Source organism: Balaenoptera physalus (genome assembly GCF_965194825.1).
Source record: "Balaenoptera physalus genome assembly, chromosome: 19".
In the NCBI taxonomy this organism is placed as follows: domain Eukaryota; kingdom Metazoa; phylum Chordata; class Mammalia; order Artiodactyla; family Balaenopteridae; genus Balaenoptera; species Balaenoptera physalus.
The window spans coordinates 48,869,978-48,891,999 of NC_138900.1; the positions used below are offsets into that span (position 1 = coordinate 48,869,978).

Consider the following 22,022-nt stretch of genomic DNA (forward strand, 5'->3'; position numbering starts at 1 on the left):
AGGTTTGAAAATTATTAATTTTTACATTTTATTTATCCCAGTATATCCAAAATATTATCATTTGAACATAAAATCAGTATAAATATTTATTGGGATATTTACCTGTTTTGGTAACAAGTATTTGAAATCTAGCATGTATTTTCCACTTACAGACTCAAATTAGCAACATTTCAAGTACGCAGTAGTCACACGTGGCTAGTGGCTACAGTATTGGACAACACAGCCTTAAGATATGTGTACTTTTTTGTATGTGTAAATAGTTCAATAAAATGTTTTAAAAGTTTCCCACAAATGAAGATATTTCTGAGTATAATTGTATAAACTCAAAATTGAATCATGTTTGCTGATTGTACTTTCATTTCTTTATTTTCTATAATTTGTAGGATAATTTCAGTGTTGTCTTCATCTGTTTGATTTTCAACAATTGCAATTCTCTAAAAGCTTGAAAAACTGAAAAATTTGGCGCTTCACCATTGAATACTTTAATCAGAGATTTCCAACTAATTTTGAACAAAATATAACTGAGGACTCATTTACAAAAAAAAAAAGATCAATGCCATTTTAGGAAGTAGGTTGATTTCATAGAAGTTCTTCAAAGGCTCAGATTTCTAAAATCCAAAGTGCCTGTATAATGTCATGTGAATTTATTTGTATTCAGCATCAGCTTTGTCACAGAAATTTTATAGTTCAGTCACTTTAACTATGGATACGTAAATATATTTGTAATTTATACAACTCTAATGTCTAAATGATTGGTAGAATGCCTCACTACTTTGGATAAGAATTGTTTGGATAACAATTATGAATTTCATGTGTACCACAACTAATTACTAGTAAATTTCTATTTCATAGTTTTAAAAATTCACTGAGAATGTTATTTTTTATACAGTGTTTAAATGTTTGCTCCACCAACATTTGTATTTGTATTATCAGTTTAAGAACCAATAACTTTATCTTCATTTTTGTACTTTTTAAATTAGCAGTCACAAAAATATGTTTCACCTTCAATATAATGACCTTCCAAAAGTTCTATTTTGATTCTATAATATGATTAGAAAAATTGAACCGTATTGGGTTGAATAGATTTTCTATTTGAAGTACCTAATGACACTGATGTAAAACTGGTATCCTTCAGCTTTTTGCAGGGTTTTTCTGTCAGCAAAGCCAACATATGAACAGCTTTGCTTTTTGTATGTTGACGAGAATGTGAGTGGAAATTTAGAAGAGTCGTTTGATTTAAATAAAAAGTTATGTTTTACAGAATGGTGTTAAATGTACCGTTTGCAGCTGCACATGTTAAATTGTCGCCTTTGAAGTATATGTTGATGCTTCTTCAGCAGATTTATTTCTTTTGGTTTTCATGTGATCAGTAATATCATTCTGGTCCCCACAGAGAATAGGAAATGTCGTTATTTTGTACAAACTATGCATTCATCATCAGCTTTCTTGGAAACGAATTTGATTCTTAATTTTTCATTAAATATATACTTCTATTTTTTAAATTCATTGCACAGAAAGGTAAGTATTACCAAACTGTAAAATAAATATAGTTGTAGATTTAGCAATACAATAAAGACAAAATCAGTGTAGCAAGAATGGTTAAGAATAGTCTATATATATGCTCTATGAGAGCACTGCTAGGTCTTTATTTACCACATGGGTTTCACAAACACCCAGCCACCTTTTATGATGACCCCACCTGACTACTTTGTTCAGACTGTGGTATAGACCGTGGAGTAACAGGCTAGTATAACAAGTAGCTGGTGGGGACTGGAGTGCTGAAAGCCTCCCACCACCTGAGTCTAGATAGGGTTGTTTGTCCTTATCCATTTGAGCACACTTTATGGGTGAGTGTGTAGTTTTATCAGTAAGTACCCTTTATGCTGTCCTTGAAAGGGAGGTGTTACTTAAGTTCGCAACAGGAATGGATCAGGATAACACTGGATCACTGATCATCTTTCAGATTTAACCATTTAAAGTGCAGACTCTGTTCATTGCACATACATTTCACATCTTACTAGAAGAGACCAAGATAGAAGCTGGAATTAGAGAATAGAGAGCTACCAAATCTCTCTTAGCTTATTTTACTACAAATATTAGTAATAATACTTTTTTAAATTTTAATAAGGTAAAAATCTATGATCATTGCTAGAATACACATTAGTGGCTAATAACTTCCTTAGGGAGTTAGATTACATCTTGTGTTATATGCTCTCGTTTCATCTTATAATCCTTTACTAAGTCACAACTGATAATTATATATTGATTTTTGTAATTATTTGTTCATTGTCCACCTGCCCCTCTAGACCAGAAACTATAAGGAAAAGCACCATTTGCTCCCACACATTGTGTGCATGGCACCCAGCACAGTGACTTGGGCATAGTAAAGACTCATGGAATATTTGTGGAATAAATGAAAAAGTGAATGAATGCACAGGACAGAAGGGATATCCTGTTATCAGCAGACATGTCCTGGTTGATACCTAATCAAATAAGAGAAAGTCCTTGGCATTTGGGAACAGTGTTCTTTTGCAGGTGCCTCTGACTTATGTAGTACATTCTGAGAATACAGTTGGTATTTACAGTAATGTTTAGTCACGTGTAAATTTTACATGTTCACAAATGCTTATAAAATAATAGCATTTATTGAATGTTGTCAGCTAGTGCACTTAAGCGTTTTTATATGTTATCTCATTTAATCTTGAGACGTAAGTATTACTACTACGTGCATTTTACATGTGAGTTTACTGAGGCTTAGAAAATGAAATACCTTGCCCTGGGTCACATAGCTAGTAAATGCAACATAAGAATGGAGACTTGATCACACCTTTCAGTTTTGTTTAAGTTATAGACTTTGTGTCAGTGAAAATTGCAAGTATCAAACAACCCTACTAACAGAGCCAAATAAAGGATTTATCACACAGAGTAAGATATCAACAGTATGCAGTTCAGGCAATGGTATTATCAGGGGCTGTGGGTCTTTTCATTTTCCTGCTGTACTATGCTCAGTGTGTGGCAACATCCCCAGTATTATGTTTGCAAGATGGTTGCTGTATCTCTGGTCATTGCATCGGTTCCCAGGAAGAAGGAAAGGTGACATGTCTCTTAAATGACTTTCTCAGAAGGCCCATTCATTGACTTACACTTCTATATCATTGGCTAGAACATAGTTACCTGGCCACCCCTTGCTGTAATGAAACTAGGGCAGTGAATATTGATGACTTTTTTGGCATTGTTTTTGATATTTTAGTTTCTTCAAGTGTGCCATTGAAAATCCTAGTGTTGAGAAGTGCGTGACTGCAAATCACACACTTGAGCATCCTCTGCTGTAGACAGCGAGGGAGCTTTAAGTTGGGGAGTATTGTGGTCAGATTGTGCTTTAGAAGGCACGCTCTGATGGCTGTGTTTTGGGTTGGGGGATGACAGAATGGAAACAGGAAGAGACTTTGCAGTAATTTGGGTGAGAGGTCTTAGGATCCTGAACTAGGAAAATGTTTGTAGGAATGAAAAGGAGCCTAAAGGTTCAAAAAATAGGAGGTCAGATGGATAGGATTTGGTGGTTGATTGGCTCTGTGGAGACAGGGGGAGAGTGAAGTGTCAAAGGCAGCTCCGGTTCTTGGCAGAAATGAGTGAGTAGTGCCACCATCCAGACTAAAAAGTGTAAAGGGAAAGTTTAAATTGGTTACCTTTTAGACACAAGAAGTTTGAAGTATCTGGGTTTCCTTCAGATCTTTATCCATTAGTTGGGAAAGGATTAGGATAGATTTGTTATATGTTACAAATAAATTTTTCTTGATAATATCCCTTGGAATTTTCTTTTTGTTGTCTAGAAGTTTCTAACATTTGTACAGTTGATTCTGTTAATATTCTCTTTTATATTTCTGGCTTTAGTGTCATACTTAGAGCGCCTGGCCTGTCTTATCCCCACACTGTAGAAGTATTTACTAATTTCTTTTTCCTTATACTTCTATGTTTTAAATATTGACTTGATCAGGATTTTACTTTGGTGAATAGGATAAGGTAAGGACAGAAAGGGAAGAGCATTTTAAGTTGTTAGAATATGACTGAACACGATTACTATTTCCAAGGTGTTATAATAGAAAATGAAAATACTGAAGTTCTCTTTTAGAAGTTGCTCTGACTTTTTTTATGGCTTTGATGTTTTGAGAAATACTCTGCTGTTCATTTCTTTCAAAAAATAAGACACCCCCAAATTTTTTTTATTATAAATCAAAATTAAAATATCTGTTTCATATATTCTTATGACAGCAGGAGGATGCATTAGCACAACAGGCCTTTGAAGAGGCCCGGAGAAGGACACGTGAATTTGAAGATAGAGACAGGTCTCATCGGGAGGAAATGGAGGTGAGAGTTTCACAGCTGCTGGCAGTAACTGGTTAGTACTTTCCCCCAAACTCTCAGGCTCTATTTGTGATGTTTGTGCATAATGATTTTAAATAGTTTAGTAGTTTAATGTCTTTCATTTTTTAAAAGTTGTACTCTGTGACTTTGTGTTTATTAAATGTAATGGCTATAAAGAAAGTTAGTCTTAATTTTAAGGTTGTACATGAATTCCTCATTTATTGGTCCTCAAAAAAAAATATTTACTATAATAAGATATATTTTCTATTAATTGATTGATCCAAATATCTTACCTCTTTTTTCTTATCTTTCAGATTATATGTAAAAATTACCTTATGTTATCATAAGATACATATTTTTAGAACATTATTAAAACTCTCTGGGAGTAACATTATTTCCCACTTTTCTATAAATATTTGTCTTGATATTGTAACATTATAATTTTCGGTCATTTGTATAGTCTCTTCACTAGAGGAAAATTTATTTTCAAACTACTCAAAGAATGGAATTAACCTAGACTATTTTTCTTTTAACCTTTTTATGGTAAAGTACACACCAAATCTACATCAAAAAATATGTAGCTTAATTATTAGAAGGCTAATAACACCCTTATAACCATCCAGGTAAAAAAAAATTAAAATGTGACAGTTACCCCAGTAGCCCCCTCCATGTGTACATCTAATTATGACCTTTTCCCTCCCTTCAAAAGTAATAATTTTCTCAATTTTTATAGTAATCACTTCCTTGTGTCTTTTTATAGTTTTATTATCCATGTCTACTTCAGTCTTAAACACTCAAATTTAGTCTTGTCCAGTGTTTAAATTTGATATGACTAACAATGAAATAGAATAATTTCCAGGCATTAAAAAGAGTTCTGGAGATTGGTTGCACAACAGTGTGAATGTGCTTACTTAACACTACTGAACTGTACACTTAAAGATGGTTAAGATGGTAATTTTTATGTTTGTAATTTTTCCACGTTAAAAATATTTTTAAGTCATTGTTACATAGTAGAGAAAATGTTGTTTTTTCATTCACTAAATTATATGTACACTGTTTAAATTAATGTAAAAGTGTGTGTGTGTGTGTATATGTGTGTGTACAAAGACAGTGGTTAAGAGCCCAGACTCTAGAGCCAGATGGCAAGATCTGAATCTGGCTCTGGCACTTTGTCACCTCTGACAAATTATTTCACCTTTCTGTGGCTGAGTTTCCTCATCTATGAAATAGGGCAAATTGTGCCTATCTCATAGGGTCATTGTAAGGATTAAATGAGAAAATACATGTGAAAGCAGTTTTAGAGAATATGGTACTGACTAGGTGTCAGCTGATATTATTGGTATTATTTCATATATATGTTAAAATATTTTTTAAAAAATAAGTGAAAAAAAATCAAGCCTACTTAGTGGTTAGTTTATGAAATAAAATTATTATCTTTTAATGGTTGATATTTCCCTTTGTCAATGAGTGAATTGATTTAATAGGCTGATAGCAACTGATGATGTCCCGAAGAATACTTTCTAGCTAGGGGAAGGGACAGGAGGGATATAATGCAATACGTTTTTTTCTTTGAAGCTTTTACATTTTTTTTTTTTTTTTTTTTGGCCGCACCATACGGCATGTGGAATCTTAGTTCCCCAATGAGGGATCGAACCCGTGCCCACTGCAGTGGAAGCGTGAAGTCTTAACCACTGGACCTCCAGGGAAGTCCCTGAAGCTTTTACAGCTCTTGTGATCAAACTTCCCATGGCATTTTCTTTGAGAATCCTTGTATCTGTAATAGTAAGAAGTTTTCGAATGTATAATATGCATTTGTTAGCTTATACTTCTGAACCTTCTTGCTCATGCTGTTCGTTCCCTGACTGAGAATTTACTTTTCTACCCATTCAAGGCCCAACTTAAATGTTATCTGTCAATCCCTTCTCCAATCTTCTTAATCATAATTAGCCCTTCTACTTTGTCGTTTCCAGAGCACTTCTCATTTCTGTCATTGTTCTTATTGAACAGTATGTTAAAACAATTATAAAGTTGTCTGTACTCCACCGTAGTGTGATCACCAGTGAAGTGGGGCCCCTGATTTTTTGACCTCCACATCACCCACCACAGTGTTTTGTACATTGCATTTAGTTGTCAAATGGAGAGCTTCAAAAAATAGCTCCTACTCTGCCTGTCTGAAAACTAGAGCCTGTACGTTAAAGTAGAATAATACATGTCAATGGTCTCCGGAAATATTTTTAAATGTTTATAATTTGTTGGTTTATATTAACTAGGTAGTTTATTAAGTAATGAACTCCAACTGTGTTGTGCTAGATTCTGCATTAGGGGCTGGGAAATATGTAGATGAAAACGCATGGTTTCTGTCCTTGAACATCTATCAATCTTGAGGGAAAATAGATGTATAAACAGATAATTGCAGTCTGCTTTAGCAGCACCTGTACTTAAAGGGGAACAGTGGCAGTGCAGAAGAAGGAGCACTTACATCTGCCTCTGCCTGGGGGATTCACAGGAGAATATACTTGCAGGGATTTGAAGGAAGAATGTGAGTTTGCCAGCTAGACAAGCTGGGGAAAGCATTCTGGACAGAAGGAACAGTGTATGCAAAGGAGTGAAAGAAAAAGAGATCTTGCCATGTCAGAGAACATGATTGGTCAATCTTTCTAGAGCAAGCTAACATGGCTTTAAATGAATATACGAATTGTTTTATAAAAAGTGCTGTTCAGCTACATTATATTTGAAGAATAACTGTTTGACAACTAGTGGAACAATTAGGAGTTTTTTAATATGATTTGCTTTAAATAAAATTCTAGATTAGTTGAGGCTAAGAATTGTCTTCTCTAAAATGTTAATTTGATTATTATAAATAATGTTACTTGAAGAAAAACATTTTGGTGTGTGTTTATATGTGAGTATGTTTGTATTTGTGTATGAACAAAAATATAGTCTGTTGATAGAGGTGTCAGATAATTTGTTGCTCAGATAGATTGTTTCTAGTGAGTTTTATGTCAGTGATTGAGCACATGGGCTTTGTAGTCAGGCATACTTGAGATTCCTGGTCCATTAATTGCTAACCTCTCTTAAGTGCGTTTTCTCATAGAAATTGTTGTGAGAATTAAATGGGAAAGTGCTTATAAGGCACTTAGTATGGTGCTTGATATGTGTAGGCCTTCAGTAAATAATAGCTCTAAAGTACTTCTTTAGCACTAAAAGCTCTACCACAGTGCTGGTTCAAGTTAATTGAATTATCTGGCTAACAAGAACATCGTTTTAGTTCTCTAAAGTGTATCAGGGCACTTTCCCTGCATTATGACCTAGAGCATAGAGAAAATGGTTAGGTTTTCATCAGTGATTTAAGATCCATAGTCCCTTATGGCAGTAATTTAAAAAGTTCTCATAGAGAACTGTTATCTGGAAAATTGGGCTGGAATCTGACTCCAGAGCTTGCACTGGCAGTCTCTTAAGGGAGTTTTGGGTATGCATGTCTTTTGGCACTTTGTGCATGTGTATTTTGCTTCTCTTTTAAAACAAAAAAATCATGACAGATTCCTAATGTCAGCTTATTTCTTGTAGTTTACCTCCTTTTTCCTAAAAGGAGAACATTGGGGGAAAATGGTTGCATTTTTTCCCCTGTAATTCAAACATCTATAAGGGGGTCTTACAAAATATAATTGAACATTCTTTTTGTTTGTTTTTAATTTTGTATTTTAAAAAGTAACAATTTTATAAAAAATGGTTTTCTTACACTCACCTGGGTAAAATTCTTATTACATTTGGAGAAACTGAGACTCTGAGAAAATTTGACTTGCTCTCTTTTCAAGTAGTTGGTTAATGAAAGGGAGGGTGAAGACTTAAACCATCTTCCTAAGCAGAAGTTCTCCACAAACACAGCCCAGCACTGGGAAAAGAATTTCCACATCACCCATAAAGATGATTAAGTTGAAAAATAAAATCTGCCAGAACCAGAAGAAGTTAGAAACCATTTTGCCTGGAAAAGAAAAAACTGAGGAAGAAAAGAATAATAATGGTTCTAGTGGGTGGTCCTGATGACTGACTAAAGACAAGGGCCAAGGAGCAGTGGTAACTTTTGGGTGGCAGTAACCCAGTAAATGGTCCTTGGAGGCTTAAGATCCTGGCAGCGCAGAGGCTTACGGATGTCCTACCCCTGTTTGGATAACCTCTGAGGCCTCTAGCCCTGACATGCTAAACTTGTAACAGTGGTGCTCATGAACATTTAATATGTGTATCTGATTAAGGTTACTCACAGTGGGAAGCAGAACTCCAAGTGGTTTTGGTTTTCCCCAGTGTCTTTTAACCTGAAATCAGTTCTAAAACTCCTTGAGTGATTACTTTTCATTGTTTATCTTTTATACCTTTTGAATTTTGTATCATGTGCATCTGTTACCTATTAAGAAGAGAAAATTTGTTGCTAGTGTTAACACAGAATGATGAAAACAGAAGATTCTAGAACTTGCTATCTGTTTTCTCTGACGTATAGGCAGTTTTTAAAAATGTGAAATCCTGTCTTCGTTTGAAATTTATACAGAACCTTAATGTATAAAATAGCTTAAAGGGGCACTGCTCTGGGTGAAACAGGGGTAGGGATTATTCTGGTCCCCCTCTAGAGTCCCTGGAGTGTGTTCAGAGAACCCAGTAACTGGCAGAATGTAACTTGAGAACCTTTGAGGTAGTAGATGAGGATGAGGCTTCTAAAAGATTGCCCTGGTTTTGAGTCCTAGCTCTACTTGTTGCCATGTGACATTGGGAAAGTTGCGTATCCTCTTGACCCTCATCTGTAAAATGGAGCTAACACCCTACCTCCCAGGGTGCTGCCTAACTCAGTATCTGACATTTAAAATGGAACTCATTGGAAGCTAGTTCCTTCATCCTCTCTTTCTATACACCTTGGCTCACAACGTATCTGGAGTGGCAATAAAGGCAGGCATATCCTAACTGTAGACTCTGAAAGTCAAAGATATGTTGCCAAGCTATTTTATATCCTGGTGTTTGTTTGTTTCTTTCTTTGTTTTTTAACAATATTAAAGGATCTTGAACTTTTCTGGCTTCTCTTGGGGTTGGGTAGTGACAAGGAGGGGGTACAAAGAGGGAACTTCCCACGTTTGGTGATACTATATTTCTTGATCTGGAGGCTAGTTACATGGGTGTGTTCACTTCGTGAAAATTCATCACTCATATATATGATTTGTACACTCTTCTGTACTTTAATAAAAAGTAGACTTTAAAAAAAATAATAATCACAGACATTTCTTCTGTAAAGTGCCTGCCTGCCTGCCCATTGATATCTGTTGCCACATAGAAGTGGCCCAGTGCCTTTTTACCTGAGAATCTTACCATTATTTAAAACTGTTGACCTGTTATCCATGGCAGTCCTTCAGGTTACACGTCTCTATAACTGTAATTCCAGTACCTTACTCTGGGATTTTGTGAAGGAAGGTTGAGATTAATAAGGTACAGACTGAGTGCTTTGGTCATAAATAAGTTGGAAAGATACCTCTGTCATCTGTTTTATAGCAGCTTATACACACTCTTGGTGTGTCTAGGGACTGCCTTCAGCTTCATTGGCCTCTTAACCTAAAACTGTGATATAGTACTGTTGGCTCTTAATTCAGCTGCAAGGTGACAGGGTGCTGAAAGAGATTTTCTCTCTGTCATTACCTAGAAAATGCTTTCATTTGGTTAGGTTATAAAAGCGTTAGCAAATAAATTGTTATCTTTAATGTCAGAGAATGGGTAAATAATTATTGCTTATTCTGCTATAGGCAGTTTTAAAAGTAAAGTTCAGCAAATCACATGAGAATTTTATGTGGAGACTATTTGGAAATAAAAACAAGCGAAAGACTGTGGTTTTTATATTTGTGTTTTGTATGTTTTTTGAGCCTTCGATTCTGTGTGGTCCAAGAAAAAAAATCACAGCCTCTATTTATTTTAAATTCCCACAGACTTCAGTTTTCATATCACTTAACTCTACCAACACTTATTTTTATGTAAGGACAAATGAACGTAAATGTCTGTCTCTTCTGGACCTTCCTGAGGTGTGTTTTAGGTATAGGCAGTAGATGAAAGAGAACCGAGAATATGAACTCAGACTAAGAATGAGAATCGAAAAAAAAAAAAGAATGAGAGGGCTTCCCTGGTGGCACAGTGGTTAAGAATCTGCCTGCCAATGCAGGGGACACGGGTTCGAGCCCTGGTCCGGGAAGATCCCACATGCCGCGGAGCACCTAAGCCCGTGCGCTACAACTCCTGAGCCTGCATGCCTGAGCCCACATACTGAAGCCTGTGCACCTAGAGCCCTTGCTCTGCAACAAGAGAAGCCACCACAATGAGAAGCCTGTGCACCGCAACAAAGAGTAGCCCCTGCTTGCCACAACTAGAGAAAGACAGTGTGGAGCAATGAAGACCCAACTCAGCCAAAAATAAATAAATAAATAAATAAATTTATAAAAAAGAAAATCCTATTAGAATATAAAATTTTAAAACAAAACAAAAAAGAATGAGAATCGGAAGAGGATTAACAAGGGAGGACAAGGATTCTAGGTCTGCTGCTCCCATACTAAGAGAAAAACAGGGTCTTGGTTTGGTCTCTATCATAAGAGATGTAGGTTTTATTAAAATTTATTTTGTTTTAACTTTATGTTAGCCTGTAAAAGTTACTCTTATCTGCAGGATGCAGATTTTTTTAACATTTGAAAAGTTCATACAGATAAATTGGGAAGTTATGAGCAGCTTTGTTGTGATAGCAACAGCATGAATGCTTACTATGTGCCAGGCAGTATATGCTGCAGTATTTGTTTTACACTTGATTCTTAAATGCTCTTATAAGATGTACCTCAATTTTGAGGAACTGAGGCTGAAAGAGGATAAGCTTGTATAAGCTTACATTGCTAACTTGGTAGAGCCACCCTAGTCCAAGCCTGGAAATGTCAGTTATTTCCACTATCTCTTTTATTTTAAAATGCCACCTTATATTTAAAGTTTTCCTGAAGTTGTATACTTTGTAAGAACTGTATTTTTTGATGTGCCTGTTAGACCAGCTCTTGCAGTCTACTTATCTGACAGGTGTTTATGATTGTCTGCTGACCTTGTTTTTACGTTTTTAATGAGTTTGGAAAAATTGCATTCCTTTCTCTCATATTAGGACTTAAAATTTCTGCTTTGTGTCTCTTCCAGCCTTAGCAGTCAGGCGAAATAGCAGTGACTTAGGAGGCTGACATTAATGCTAATTGGAAGTTAAAGGTTCATCTTTTTAGAGTTGTGAGTTTGTGTTCTCACTGCCACCACCTAACTCTGAAACCTTGGAGGAATCATTTAACATTCTTGATCTCAGGCCTATCATCTGTAACGTGAGAGTTGAACTAGATCTCTATAAAGTACTGTGCTGCTCTAAAATTCTGTCATGACATGTTCTGACTTTTAGCCAAGTGTCAAACATAAAGTGATTTGCACATTATCTGGATATAGTATACACTCAATAAATTGGATCTATTTTTAGTTATTAGGGCATTTTCTCATGAAGAGTTTTCTTCAGTTTGATGATCTTGATAATAAAAGAATGGAAATCAACCAGGTTTTATTCATTTTCATTTGGGTATCCCTGCTCTTGGCTACTTCTGCACAGCCCAGACCAGTAGGGAAAGCTCGAGTATCTGGTGAATATTCTTTGTCTCTTCATTTTGAACATGTCCTATGACTGCCATCTAGAAACTGGATTTGCCATGTTTCTGAGTGATGGTATACTGAAGAAAGAAAATAGGAGCGACTGGTAGTGAGGGGTCTGTAGTAAAATTTCTACATTTTAATACTTATAAATATTAAAAACAGATTTGTATTCTGAACAGGCTCATGGGTGTCTGCTTTATATTAACCCTATTCTGAAATAACTGTTAATAAAAAGTTAAAATCAAGGGCCTATGTGGATTGACTGGGGAGAAAGAAACTAGAAATTATGGACTTTATGTTTTTAGAATAATCGAGTTCAGAGAGTTTCTTTGCCATCATCTAGTCTAGTTTGTTACTCATAGAATTCATTCTAAAACATCCAACCATTAGAAAACTGCTACAGTAGAAAGCACTGCTTCCCAAGGCAGCACATCCAGTTGTTGAATTCCAGTCCTGTGGAAGCTATTTCATTAACCTAAATGTTTCTGTATTTGTCTCCTTCATAAGACAGCCCATACGTCTTCCTCTCTAGCATTAAATTCCCTCCCAGTCTCCCAGCTCTCTCATTCTTCCCTCTTCTGCTCTCATTCATACTCTTTCAGAGTTCCTCTTATTTTTTTTTATCTTTGATTCTCCTTCATAGTATCTTCATTTACATCTTCCTCATTCCTTCTTTACAATGTAAATAGAAACGAAAAACACAAGTAAATAGCAAAACAACTTTTCTTTGCATGCTTTTACCAAAAATATATTTTAAACAAATAAACCCATGGCAACCTCTGCACAGCCCTGACCAGTAGGGAGAACTCCAGCTGCTGACTGTTTTTTTGTCACTCATTTGGAGTCATCCCATTATTAAAATAATTTGAAAATTACTCTTATCCCAGGACAAAAGCTGAAATATTCTTTTCACAAAGTATTACTGGTAGGTTAGTAGTAATTTATAAATGTATAATTAGGATTGATTTTTCTCAGTGTTTCTTCATTGCTCAGCCCCTTTCTAACCTTCATTGACTGAAACCAGATGCTTATATCACCATCTCTAATTTTGTAGAATTGATCAGTCCTTACATTACATTTAACATTGATTCTGTATGGAACATAAATTGTTTTCCTAATGCATATGCATTCCATAGCTCTTTCAATCTGTACCCATGCAGCATAACATTAACCTGACTAGTTAAATGAAAGGAATGTGCTAAAATTTAGTCAGCATGCAGTCTGCTAATAAATAGTTAAGATTTGCTAGAGAAATGTATCACAGTTTGTAAGAAAGACCACGGAAGTTAGTGTTGGGTTTTATATGATTTGTTTGAAAGTGAATAAAGCTGTGTCATTTCTGTCTAAACAACATTAACCCTCTTGAGAAATGATGATATAACTGGAGCTTCTGACTAAACATGATTTTACAGTACAGGTGTGACTTGTTAAGCTGTTTCTTTGAAGGTCAAAGATGCTCTTTCTCTAATTGTTTTAGATCTTAACCATTGATATCAGAACATTTCTATTTTTGGTTAAATTTGTTTCCAAAAACTGACAGATAATGGACAATCAGTTGGTGATAATAATACATAATTCCATTTAGCTAAAGATTGCACAGGTAATTGCAGTTAGTCCCAGTTGCTGGCATATAACAGAGGTGGCTAAAACAAGATCCACATGAAAGATGATGGTGGCTTGGACTAGGGTAAGAGTGGTAGAGTTAGTCAGAAGTGGTCAGATTCAGGACATATTTAAATGTAGAGATGTCAGAATTTGCTGTTGGGTGTGAGAGATGTTAAGGGGTTTTTGCCCTTAACAATAACTGGTGAAATGGAGTAGCCTTTATCTAACATAGGAAAACTGTTGCTGAGGGAACTAGGTTCTGTATACAAACAGATGTTTGTGCTTGACTGACATTTGTAGTCACTAGAGAACACTTAATAGAAGAAAGATGAATTGGAATTTGTGAAAGAGACTGAAAGTAAATATTATGTGTGGATCAAAGGGGGACACTATGTTATTTTAAAACTTTATATTAGCAGAGAGTGTCACGCACAGTATGTTAGTTCTTAGATGTACTCTATTAAGTAATTTGCCATAGTTTAAACAAATGTTTATTCTATAGTGAAACTTGAAATCCTCAATGTTTATGATTGTCAAGCCTCTTGGTTGTTAAGTATTGTTGTGAAGATACTTCTGAATATATAAGTGCACCAAGGATTCTAGTATATTTCCGTTCTTGCTTTTGAGACAATACTTTATCCATAGTAATTCTGAATTTTATTTCTTGAGATAGAGATTCCTAGTTAAAACCCAGTTGGCAGAGATGGTATTCAGTGAGAGATGAAATTCAGTGTTACATTTTTCAGTCATATAATTTATAGGCCATATACTTCTGTGTGACTCAATTTCTTTATCTGTAAAATGGATAAACAATAGCACCTATGTTATAGGTAGTTGGCAGGGATTAAATTGGTTCGTCCATGGAAATTGCTTAGAGCAGTGCCCAGCATATAGTTGGTGCTCAATAAATGTCAGCTATTTTTTTTAATTTTTATTTATCCATTTATATATATTTTATTGAAGTATAGTTGATTTTTTTTGGCTATTATTGGTGTTAAATTTATTTTTTAAATGTCTTAATATAAAATACAACTTGTTTATTGGAAAAAATAACATTTGGTAACTATCAGTTTCCTAATCTGGTATTGGAATTTCTTTGTTAACTTTTTTTTTTTTCTAATTGTCTCACAATGATTGTTTTTTAATTGGAGTATAATTGCTTTACAATGTTGTGTTAGTTTCTGCTGCACAGCAAAGTGAATCAGCCATATGCATACACACATCCCCTCCCTCCTGTACCTCCGTTCCCCCCACCATGCCACCCAGCTAAGCCATCACAGAGCACCGAGCTGAGCTCCCTGTGCTATACAACAGGCTCCTGCCAGCTATCTGTTTTACACCTGGTAGTGTATTTATGTCAAACCTAATCTCCTAATTCATCCCACCCTCCCCTTCCCACCCTGTGTCCACATGTCCATTCTCTACATCTGCCTCTCTATTCCTGCCCTGCAAATAGGTTCATCTGTACCATTTTTCTAGATTCCACATATATGCATTAATATATGATATTTGTCTTTCTCTTTCTGTCTTGCTTCACTCTGTATGACAGACCCTAGGTCCATCCACATCTCTACAAATGATCCAATTTCATTTCTTTTTATGGCTGAGTAATATTCCATTGTATATATGTACCACATCTTCTTTATCCATTCATCTGTTGGTGGACATTTAGGTTGTTTCCATGTCCTGGCTATTATAAATAGTGCTGCAATGAACATTGGGGTGTATGTGTCTTTTTTTTGGGGGGGGGCTGTGTTGGGTCTTCGTTGCTGCACGCGGGCTTTCTCTAGTTGTGGCGAGCAGGGGCTACTCTTCGTTGCAGTGCACGGGCTTCTCATTGCGGTGGCTTCTCTTGTTGCAGAGCACAGGCTCTAGGTGCGCGGGCTTCAGTGGTTGTGGCACGCAAGCTCAGTAGTTGTGACCTGCGGGCTCTAGAGCACAGGCTCAGTAGTTGTGGCGCACAGGCTTAGTTGCTACACGGCATGTGGGATCTTCCCAGACCAGGGCTCGAACCCGTGTCCCCTGCATTGGCAGGCGGATTCTTAACCACTGCGCCACCAGGGAAGCCCTATATGTGTCTTTTTGAATTATGGTTTTCTCTGGGTATATGCCCAGTATTGGGATTGCTGAATCATATGGTAATTTTATTTTTAGTTTTTTAAGGAACCGACATACTGTTCTCCACAGTGGCTGTATCAATTTACATTCCCACCAACAGTGCAAGAGGGTTCCCTTTTCTCCGCACCCTCTCTAGCATTTATTGTTTGTTGATTTTCTGATGATGCCCATTCTGACTGGTGTGAGGTGATACCTCATTGTAGTTTTGATTTGTATTTCTCTAATAATTAGTGCTGGTGAGCATCTTTTCATGTGTCTCTTGGCCATCTGTATGTCTTCTTTGCTGAAATGTCTGTTTAGGTCTTCTGCCCATTTTTTTTTTGGATTGTTTGTTTTTTTGATATTGAGATACATGAGCTGTTTATGTATTTTGGAGATTAATCCTTTGTTGCTTCGTTTGCAAATATTTTCTCCCATTCTGTGGATTGTCTTTTTGTCTTGTTTATGGTTTCCTTTGCTGTGCAAAAGCTTTTAAGTTTAATTAGGTCCCATTCACTTATTTTTGTTTTTATTTTCATTACACTAGGCAGTGGGTCATAAAAGATCTTGCTGTGATTTATGTCAAAGGGTGTTTTTTCCTATGTTTTCCTCTAAGAGTTTTAGTGTCTGGTCTTACATTTAGGACTTTAATCCATTTTGAGTTTATTTTTGTGTATGGTGTTAGGGAATGTTCTAATTTCCTCAAAATACTAGCAAACAGAATCCAGCAACACATTAAAAAGATCATACAACATGATCAAGTGGGATTTATCCCAGGGATGCAAGGATTCTTCAGTATACGCAAAGCAATCAATGTGATACACCATATTAACAAATTGAAGAATAAAAACCATATGATCATCTCAATAGATGCAGAAAAAGCTTTTGACAAAATTCAACACCGATTTATGGTAAAAGCTCTTCAGAAAGTGGGCATAGAGAGAACCTACCTCAACATAATAAAGGCCATATATGACAAACCCACAGCAAACATCATTCTCAATGGTGAAAAACTGAAAGCTTTTCCTCTAAAACCAGGAACAAGACAAGGATATCCACTCTTGCCACTATTATTCAACGTAGTATTGGAAGTCCTAGCCACAGCAATCAGAGAAGAAAAAGAAATAAAAGGAATACAAATTGGAAAAGAGGAAATAAAACTGTCACTGTTTGCTGATGACATAATACTATACATAGAAAATCCTAAAGATGCCACCAGAAAACTACTAGAACTAATCAATGAATTTGGTAAGGTTGCAGGATACAAAATTAATGCACAGAAATCTCTGGCATTCCTATACACTAACAACAAAAGATCAGAAAGAGAAATTAAGGAAACAGTCCCATTTACCATCACAACAAAAAGAATAAAATACCTAGGAATAAACCTACCTGAGGAGGCAAAAGACCTATACTCAGAAAACTATAAAACACTGATGAAAGAAATCAAAGATGATATAAACAGATGGAGAAATATACCGTGCTCCTGGATTGGAAGAATCAATATTGTGAAAATGACTATACTACCCAAAGCAATCTACAGATTCAGTGCAATCCCTATCAAATTACCAATGGCATTTTTCACAGAATTAGAACAAAAAATTATACAATTTATATGGAAACACAAAAGACCCCAAATAGCCAAAGCAATCTTGAGAAAGAAAAATGGAGCTGGAGGAATCAGACTCCCTGACTTCAGACTATACTACAAAGCTACAGTAATCAAGACAATATGGTACTGGCACAAAAACAGAAATATAGATCAATGGTACAGGTAAGAAAGCTCAGAGGTAAACCCACACACCTGTGGTCACCTAATCTATGACAAAGGAGGCAAGAATATATAATGGAGACAAGACAGCCTCATCAGTAAATGGTGCTGGGAAAACTGGACAAGTACATGTAGAAGTATAGTTGATTTACAATGTTGTGTTAATTTCAGGTGTACAGCACAGTGATTCAGTTATATATATATGTGTGTGTGTGTGTGTGTATATATATATATATATATATATATATATATATATATATATATATATATATATATATATATATATTCTTTTCCCTTATAGGTTATTACAAAATACTGAGTATAGTTCCCTGTGCTATACAGAAGGTTCTTGTTTGTTATCTATTTTATATGTAGTAGTGTGTAAAATGTCAGCTAGTATTAAAAGGGAAAATGGGAAAGTTTGCTTCTAAGGTGATTGGATCATGTGTTCAAGTTAAACCCTTTATTCCCAAAGCTATAAATGTAGGTTTGTTGCTCTTTTATCCACAGTACGTATTCTGATAATGCTCTTTTGAATATAATGAGATTTTTTATTCTTGGTTTTTAAGGAAACTTTGACAAAATATTTCATACATAATCTAAATTTTTCTTTTTCTTCTTACATGTGGAGATACTGGCTGAAAATTTTTTTAGTTGCAAACTTTTCTTATGTGCTACTGTAACTTTTATTTATTAGCACTTTGATTTTCAAAACACGTTTTAACCCTAAATTATGATTTTGTCATTGCAGGCAAGAAGACAACAAGACCCTAGTCCTGGATCCAGTTTAGGTGGTGGTGATGACCTCAAACTTCGCTAATTAGTGGCACAAAAGATGTGTCCCCCCCATCTTTACATATTCATTTCTAGTCTGCAGAAATAATTGATTAAAAGACCAGAAACTGTGATAACTGGAGGTACTACGGTCTATTTCTCAACCTTAGGCGGTAACAAGACATCACTACTGCCATGGTTTTGCACTATGATATAATAACTGCATTTCTAATTTTGTATGCATGTAGCCAGTAATTATTTGAAATTTTCTTCTATGCAAGCTTACCTTGTTGACATTATTTTAGTGAGTTGAAACTATCCACTTGTAAAGCTCTTTTTTTCCACCATTTTAATTTAAAAGTTCATGTCATTTTAAAACAGGTCAAGAAATTAAAATTTTTATCAGAGGGTTTTTTCCCCTAATCAGTTGCTCTATTTTTTTTTTTTTAATTTTAGATGTGTTGGTTATACAGCTTCATTTTAGATAAATGTTCTTGGTTTTTTTGTTTTGTTTCCCCTGTTTCCTTCTGTGTTTTTATAGTCTATGGCATTTTAAAACTGCTGATGGTTTGCATTATTTACAAGCTAAAAACCTAGTAGCATAGAGCTGTCTGCCACACCTTCTAACACAAAGTTTACAGTTGTTAAAGTTGCAGTATCCTTTTAAATGTTGATAATCAGCTCCTTTTCTTTCCATTTTAAACATAAAAAATTTTAATTGGTATTAACTCTAGTCTGCCCCAGATCTGTTTTAGATTCTGTTCTGTATTCATGAGTTTGTGTGGAGATATTCTCCATAGATGATAATATTCTACTGAAATGCCTAAAGAAGTCACAGGCTGGCTTCTGTTTTATTCAGGGATTTTTTTTTAAAAGTCAATCAGAAAAGGGATACTGGAGCTTCTTCATGTATGTAACAGCATATTAAACTGGAGACAGTGATGAATCAGCTACAAAGGTAATGTTGTATTAAAATCATGTTTAAGATACCTGCTTTTATCTGTATTTTATAATGCATGCTTTTGTAAAAACAATGCTGGGTGATGAAAGATTAGTCTTAGAGAGAAAATGTACATCTGTGCAGAGGATACATTTTCTTCCATTAATTATTCTGGAAAAAAATTCACAGGTTATATATATGGTATTTTCCAAAAGGACTATTAATAGAACCTTTTGAGATGAATTAGTATAAGAATATTTTTAAAATAGGGCTCACTATCAAATTGATTGCAACTTTTTTTTTTTTTAATACAAGACTGGAAAAAAGTGCTAAGTCATTTGGCACCTCCTTACAAATATTTTTCATGGTCACATTCATTAAATGTTACTACATTTCTGAAGTTTTGCAAAAATGTATTTTATCAAAATAGAATGGCATTATTTTAAAGAGTTTGAAAAACTGACATGGTCAATTCAGAAAATGAACTGAAGTCTGAATAAGGTCATTGCATTTAAAACATATATGTATACTTGACTGATGAGGGAGGTGTGACTTTCATTGTATATAGGTCTTATAATTCATAAGCATATCCTGTATCTCAGAATAAAAATATTTGTTATATATTTGAAGTCATGCATGGTAAAAGAGTGTGTTTAAATTGTTATAAACAATAATGCATCATAAAAGACCATGCTGATCTTGTGTAACTAAGTACTATGAATGAATCTGGTTGGTATTTGGTGTTGTGCAGCTCACATGTTTACACACTCAGTGCCCTAATTTCCCCTGAGGGAATCACCTTTTAAGTGGTCCTTACAGTGCTGTTCTAAGGTTACTTTATCACAGAGCTCCTTGGTTTTTGACTTCTGCACTTAAATTTTTTCTTTTCTAATAACATGATGATGGCACATTTTTCTCTATTGTTTCTAGCTAAGGGCTTTCAGTCCACCAGTAACTAAGATCAAATGTTATTAAATGTTCATGTTGCCATCCTTCTGTACATACTGTCATTTAGCATTGTGCTGCTTCCATCTGTCTTAATGCTGGCATTAAGATCATGAGCCCTTTTTCTCCAATAGTGCAGGCTTTGAAAACTGCTTTTTTTTTAAGTTATTGGTACAATTTGATATTTTTCCATAATCTGTATTTAAACAGAATTACATCATTGCATCATCTTTTCTAAACTCATCCTCATTAAAACTTGCCTTAAGCTACCAGATTGCTTTTGCCACCATTAGCCATATTGTGTGTTTGTATGTTTAATTTACTTTCACAATAAACTTCTGTGTAGTGAACTTCTGGGTCTTGGCTCTTTATTAACATAATACAACAATTTCTGTTCTGGTGTTCATTATGACATAAAAATTGATTTTGTTTCTAAGCTGTTCTTGCATTCTGCTTTTTAACCTTAAAATAAAAACCACCACCAACAGCAGTGGCATCTAGTGGTCATTTCTGTTAATTCCAAAGAAAACCTTTAATGTATATAACACAAAGAACACTAATTTCCCAGTGTATATTATAGTTTTCAAAAAATCTGCCTTGATTTACCCATCCTATGAGGTATGACTATAGAGTAGTGACCTTGGAGGGAAGGAAGAATTCCAAAAATTACACATCCAAATAACTACCATCTTTCAAACTTCATTTTAGGAATATACACTCAATTTGATTGTGCTGGTGTCATTTCAGACATTCTTAGGACTTTCCTTGGCATTTTCCTACATCAGAAAATTAAGCCTTTTCCTCTAGAAGTATGTCCTAAGCTTGATCCATAAGGAAAAATTTACTTATTCACTACCAGACTTATTGTAAATAACAAATACCTTTAAATGCTGAATTGGTACCATGAAGCAAAATTCCAAAGAATAAGATTCATACTCTGAGGGTTAATTTCAAAAATTATTTGAGCAGTAGCATCATGGTTTCAATAAGTATATCACCTCTAGAAACAGGTATTTGGATATGTTAGTTTGGGGCTACCTGGAAAAAGAAATATCTTACTTGATTTATGCCTCATTTGGCACTGGGGAGCTTTTTCAAGCTATAAGCCATTGTGTGGATTATCCATTGCTACATAACACATTGCCCCAAAACTTAGCAGCTTAAAACAGTAAACATCATCTCACAGTTTCTGTGGGTCAGAAATCTGGAAGAAGCTAAGCCCAGTGGTCTGATCCAGGGTCTCTCCTGAAGTTAGAGTCAAATTGTCAACCTGAGCTATCATCATCTCAAGGCTTAATTGTGGCTGAAGGATCCCCTTCCAAGCCCACTCGTGTGGCCATTGACTGGCCTCAGTTTCTCACAGGCCATTGGGTGTAAGCCCTTGATTCCTTGCTAGGTGCTGGGGATGAAGAACTTCCTTGGCATGTGGGTGTCTCCATAGGGCAGCTCAAGACTTGGCAGCTGGCTTTCCCAGAGCAGGTGATCCAAGGAAGAGTGCATGCGTAAGATGAAAGCCACATTTTTTTTTTTTTTTGGCTGCGTTGGGTCTTTGTTGCTGCATGCGGACTTTCTCTAGTTGTGGCGAGCGGGGCTTCTCCGTTGTGGTGCGCGGGCTTCTCATTGCAGTAGCTTCTCTTGTTTCGGAACTCGGGCTCTAGGCGCACGGGCTTCAGTAGTTGCAGCACGTGGACTCAGTAGTGTGGCTCGCAGGCTCTAGAGCGCAGGCTCAGTAGTCGTGGCACACGAGCTTAGTTGCTCCGTAGCATGTGGGATCTTCCTGGACCAGGGCTCTAACCCGTGTCCCCTGTATTGGCAGGTGGATTCCTAACCACTGCGCCACCAGGGAAGTCCAAA

General features: G+C 35.6%; 1 protein-coding gene across 1 annotated transcript in view; it reads left to right on the forward strand.

Annotated features, from left to right (window-relative positions):
- Positions 1 to 20,518, forward strand: part of CBFB (core-binding factor subunit beta) — a 77,665-nt gene extending 57,147 nt beyond the window's left edge. Inside the window, exons 5-6 of the mRNA XM_082439680.1 lie at positions 4,270 to 4,365; positions 18,261 to 20,518. Of these exons, the coding sequence (XP_082295806.1) occupies positions 4,270 to 4,365; positions 18,261 to 18,329 (165 nt within the window). The 3' untranslated portion in view covers positions 18,330 to 20,518. The remainder of the gene's footprint in view (positions 1 to 4,269; positions 4,366 to 18,260) is intronic.
- The last annotated feature ends 1,504 nt before the right edge of the window (positions 20,519 to 22,022 follow it).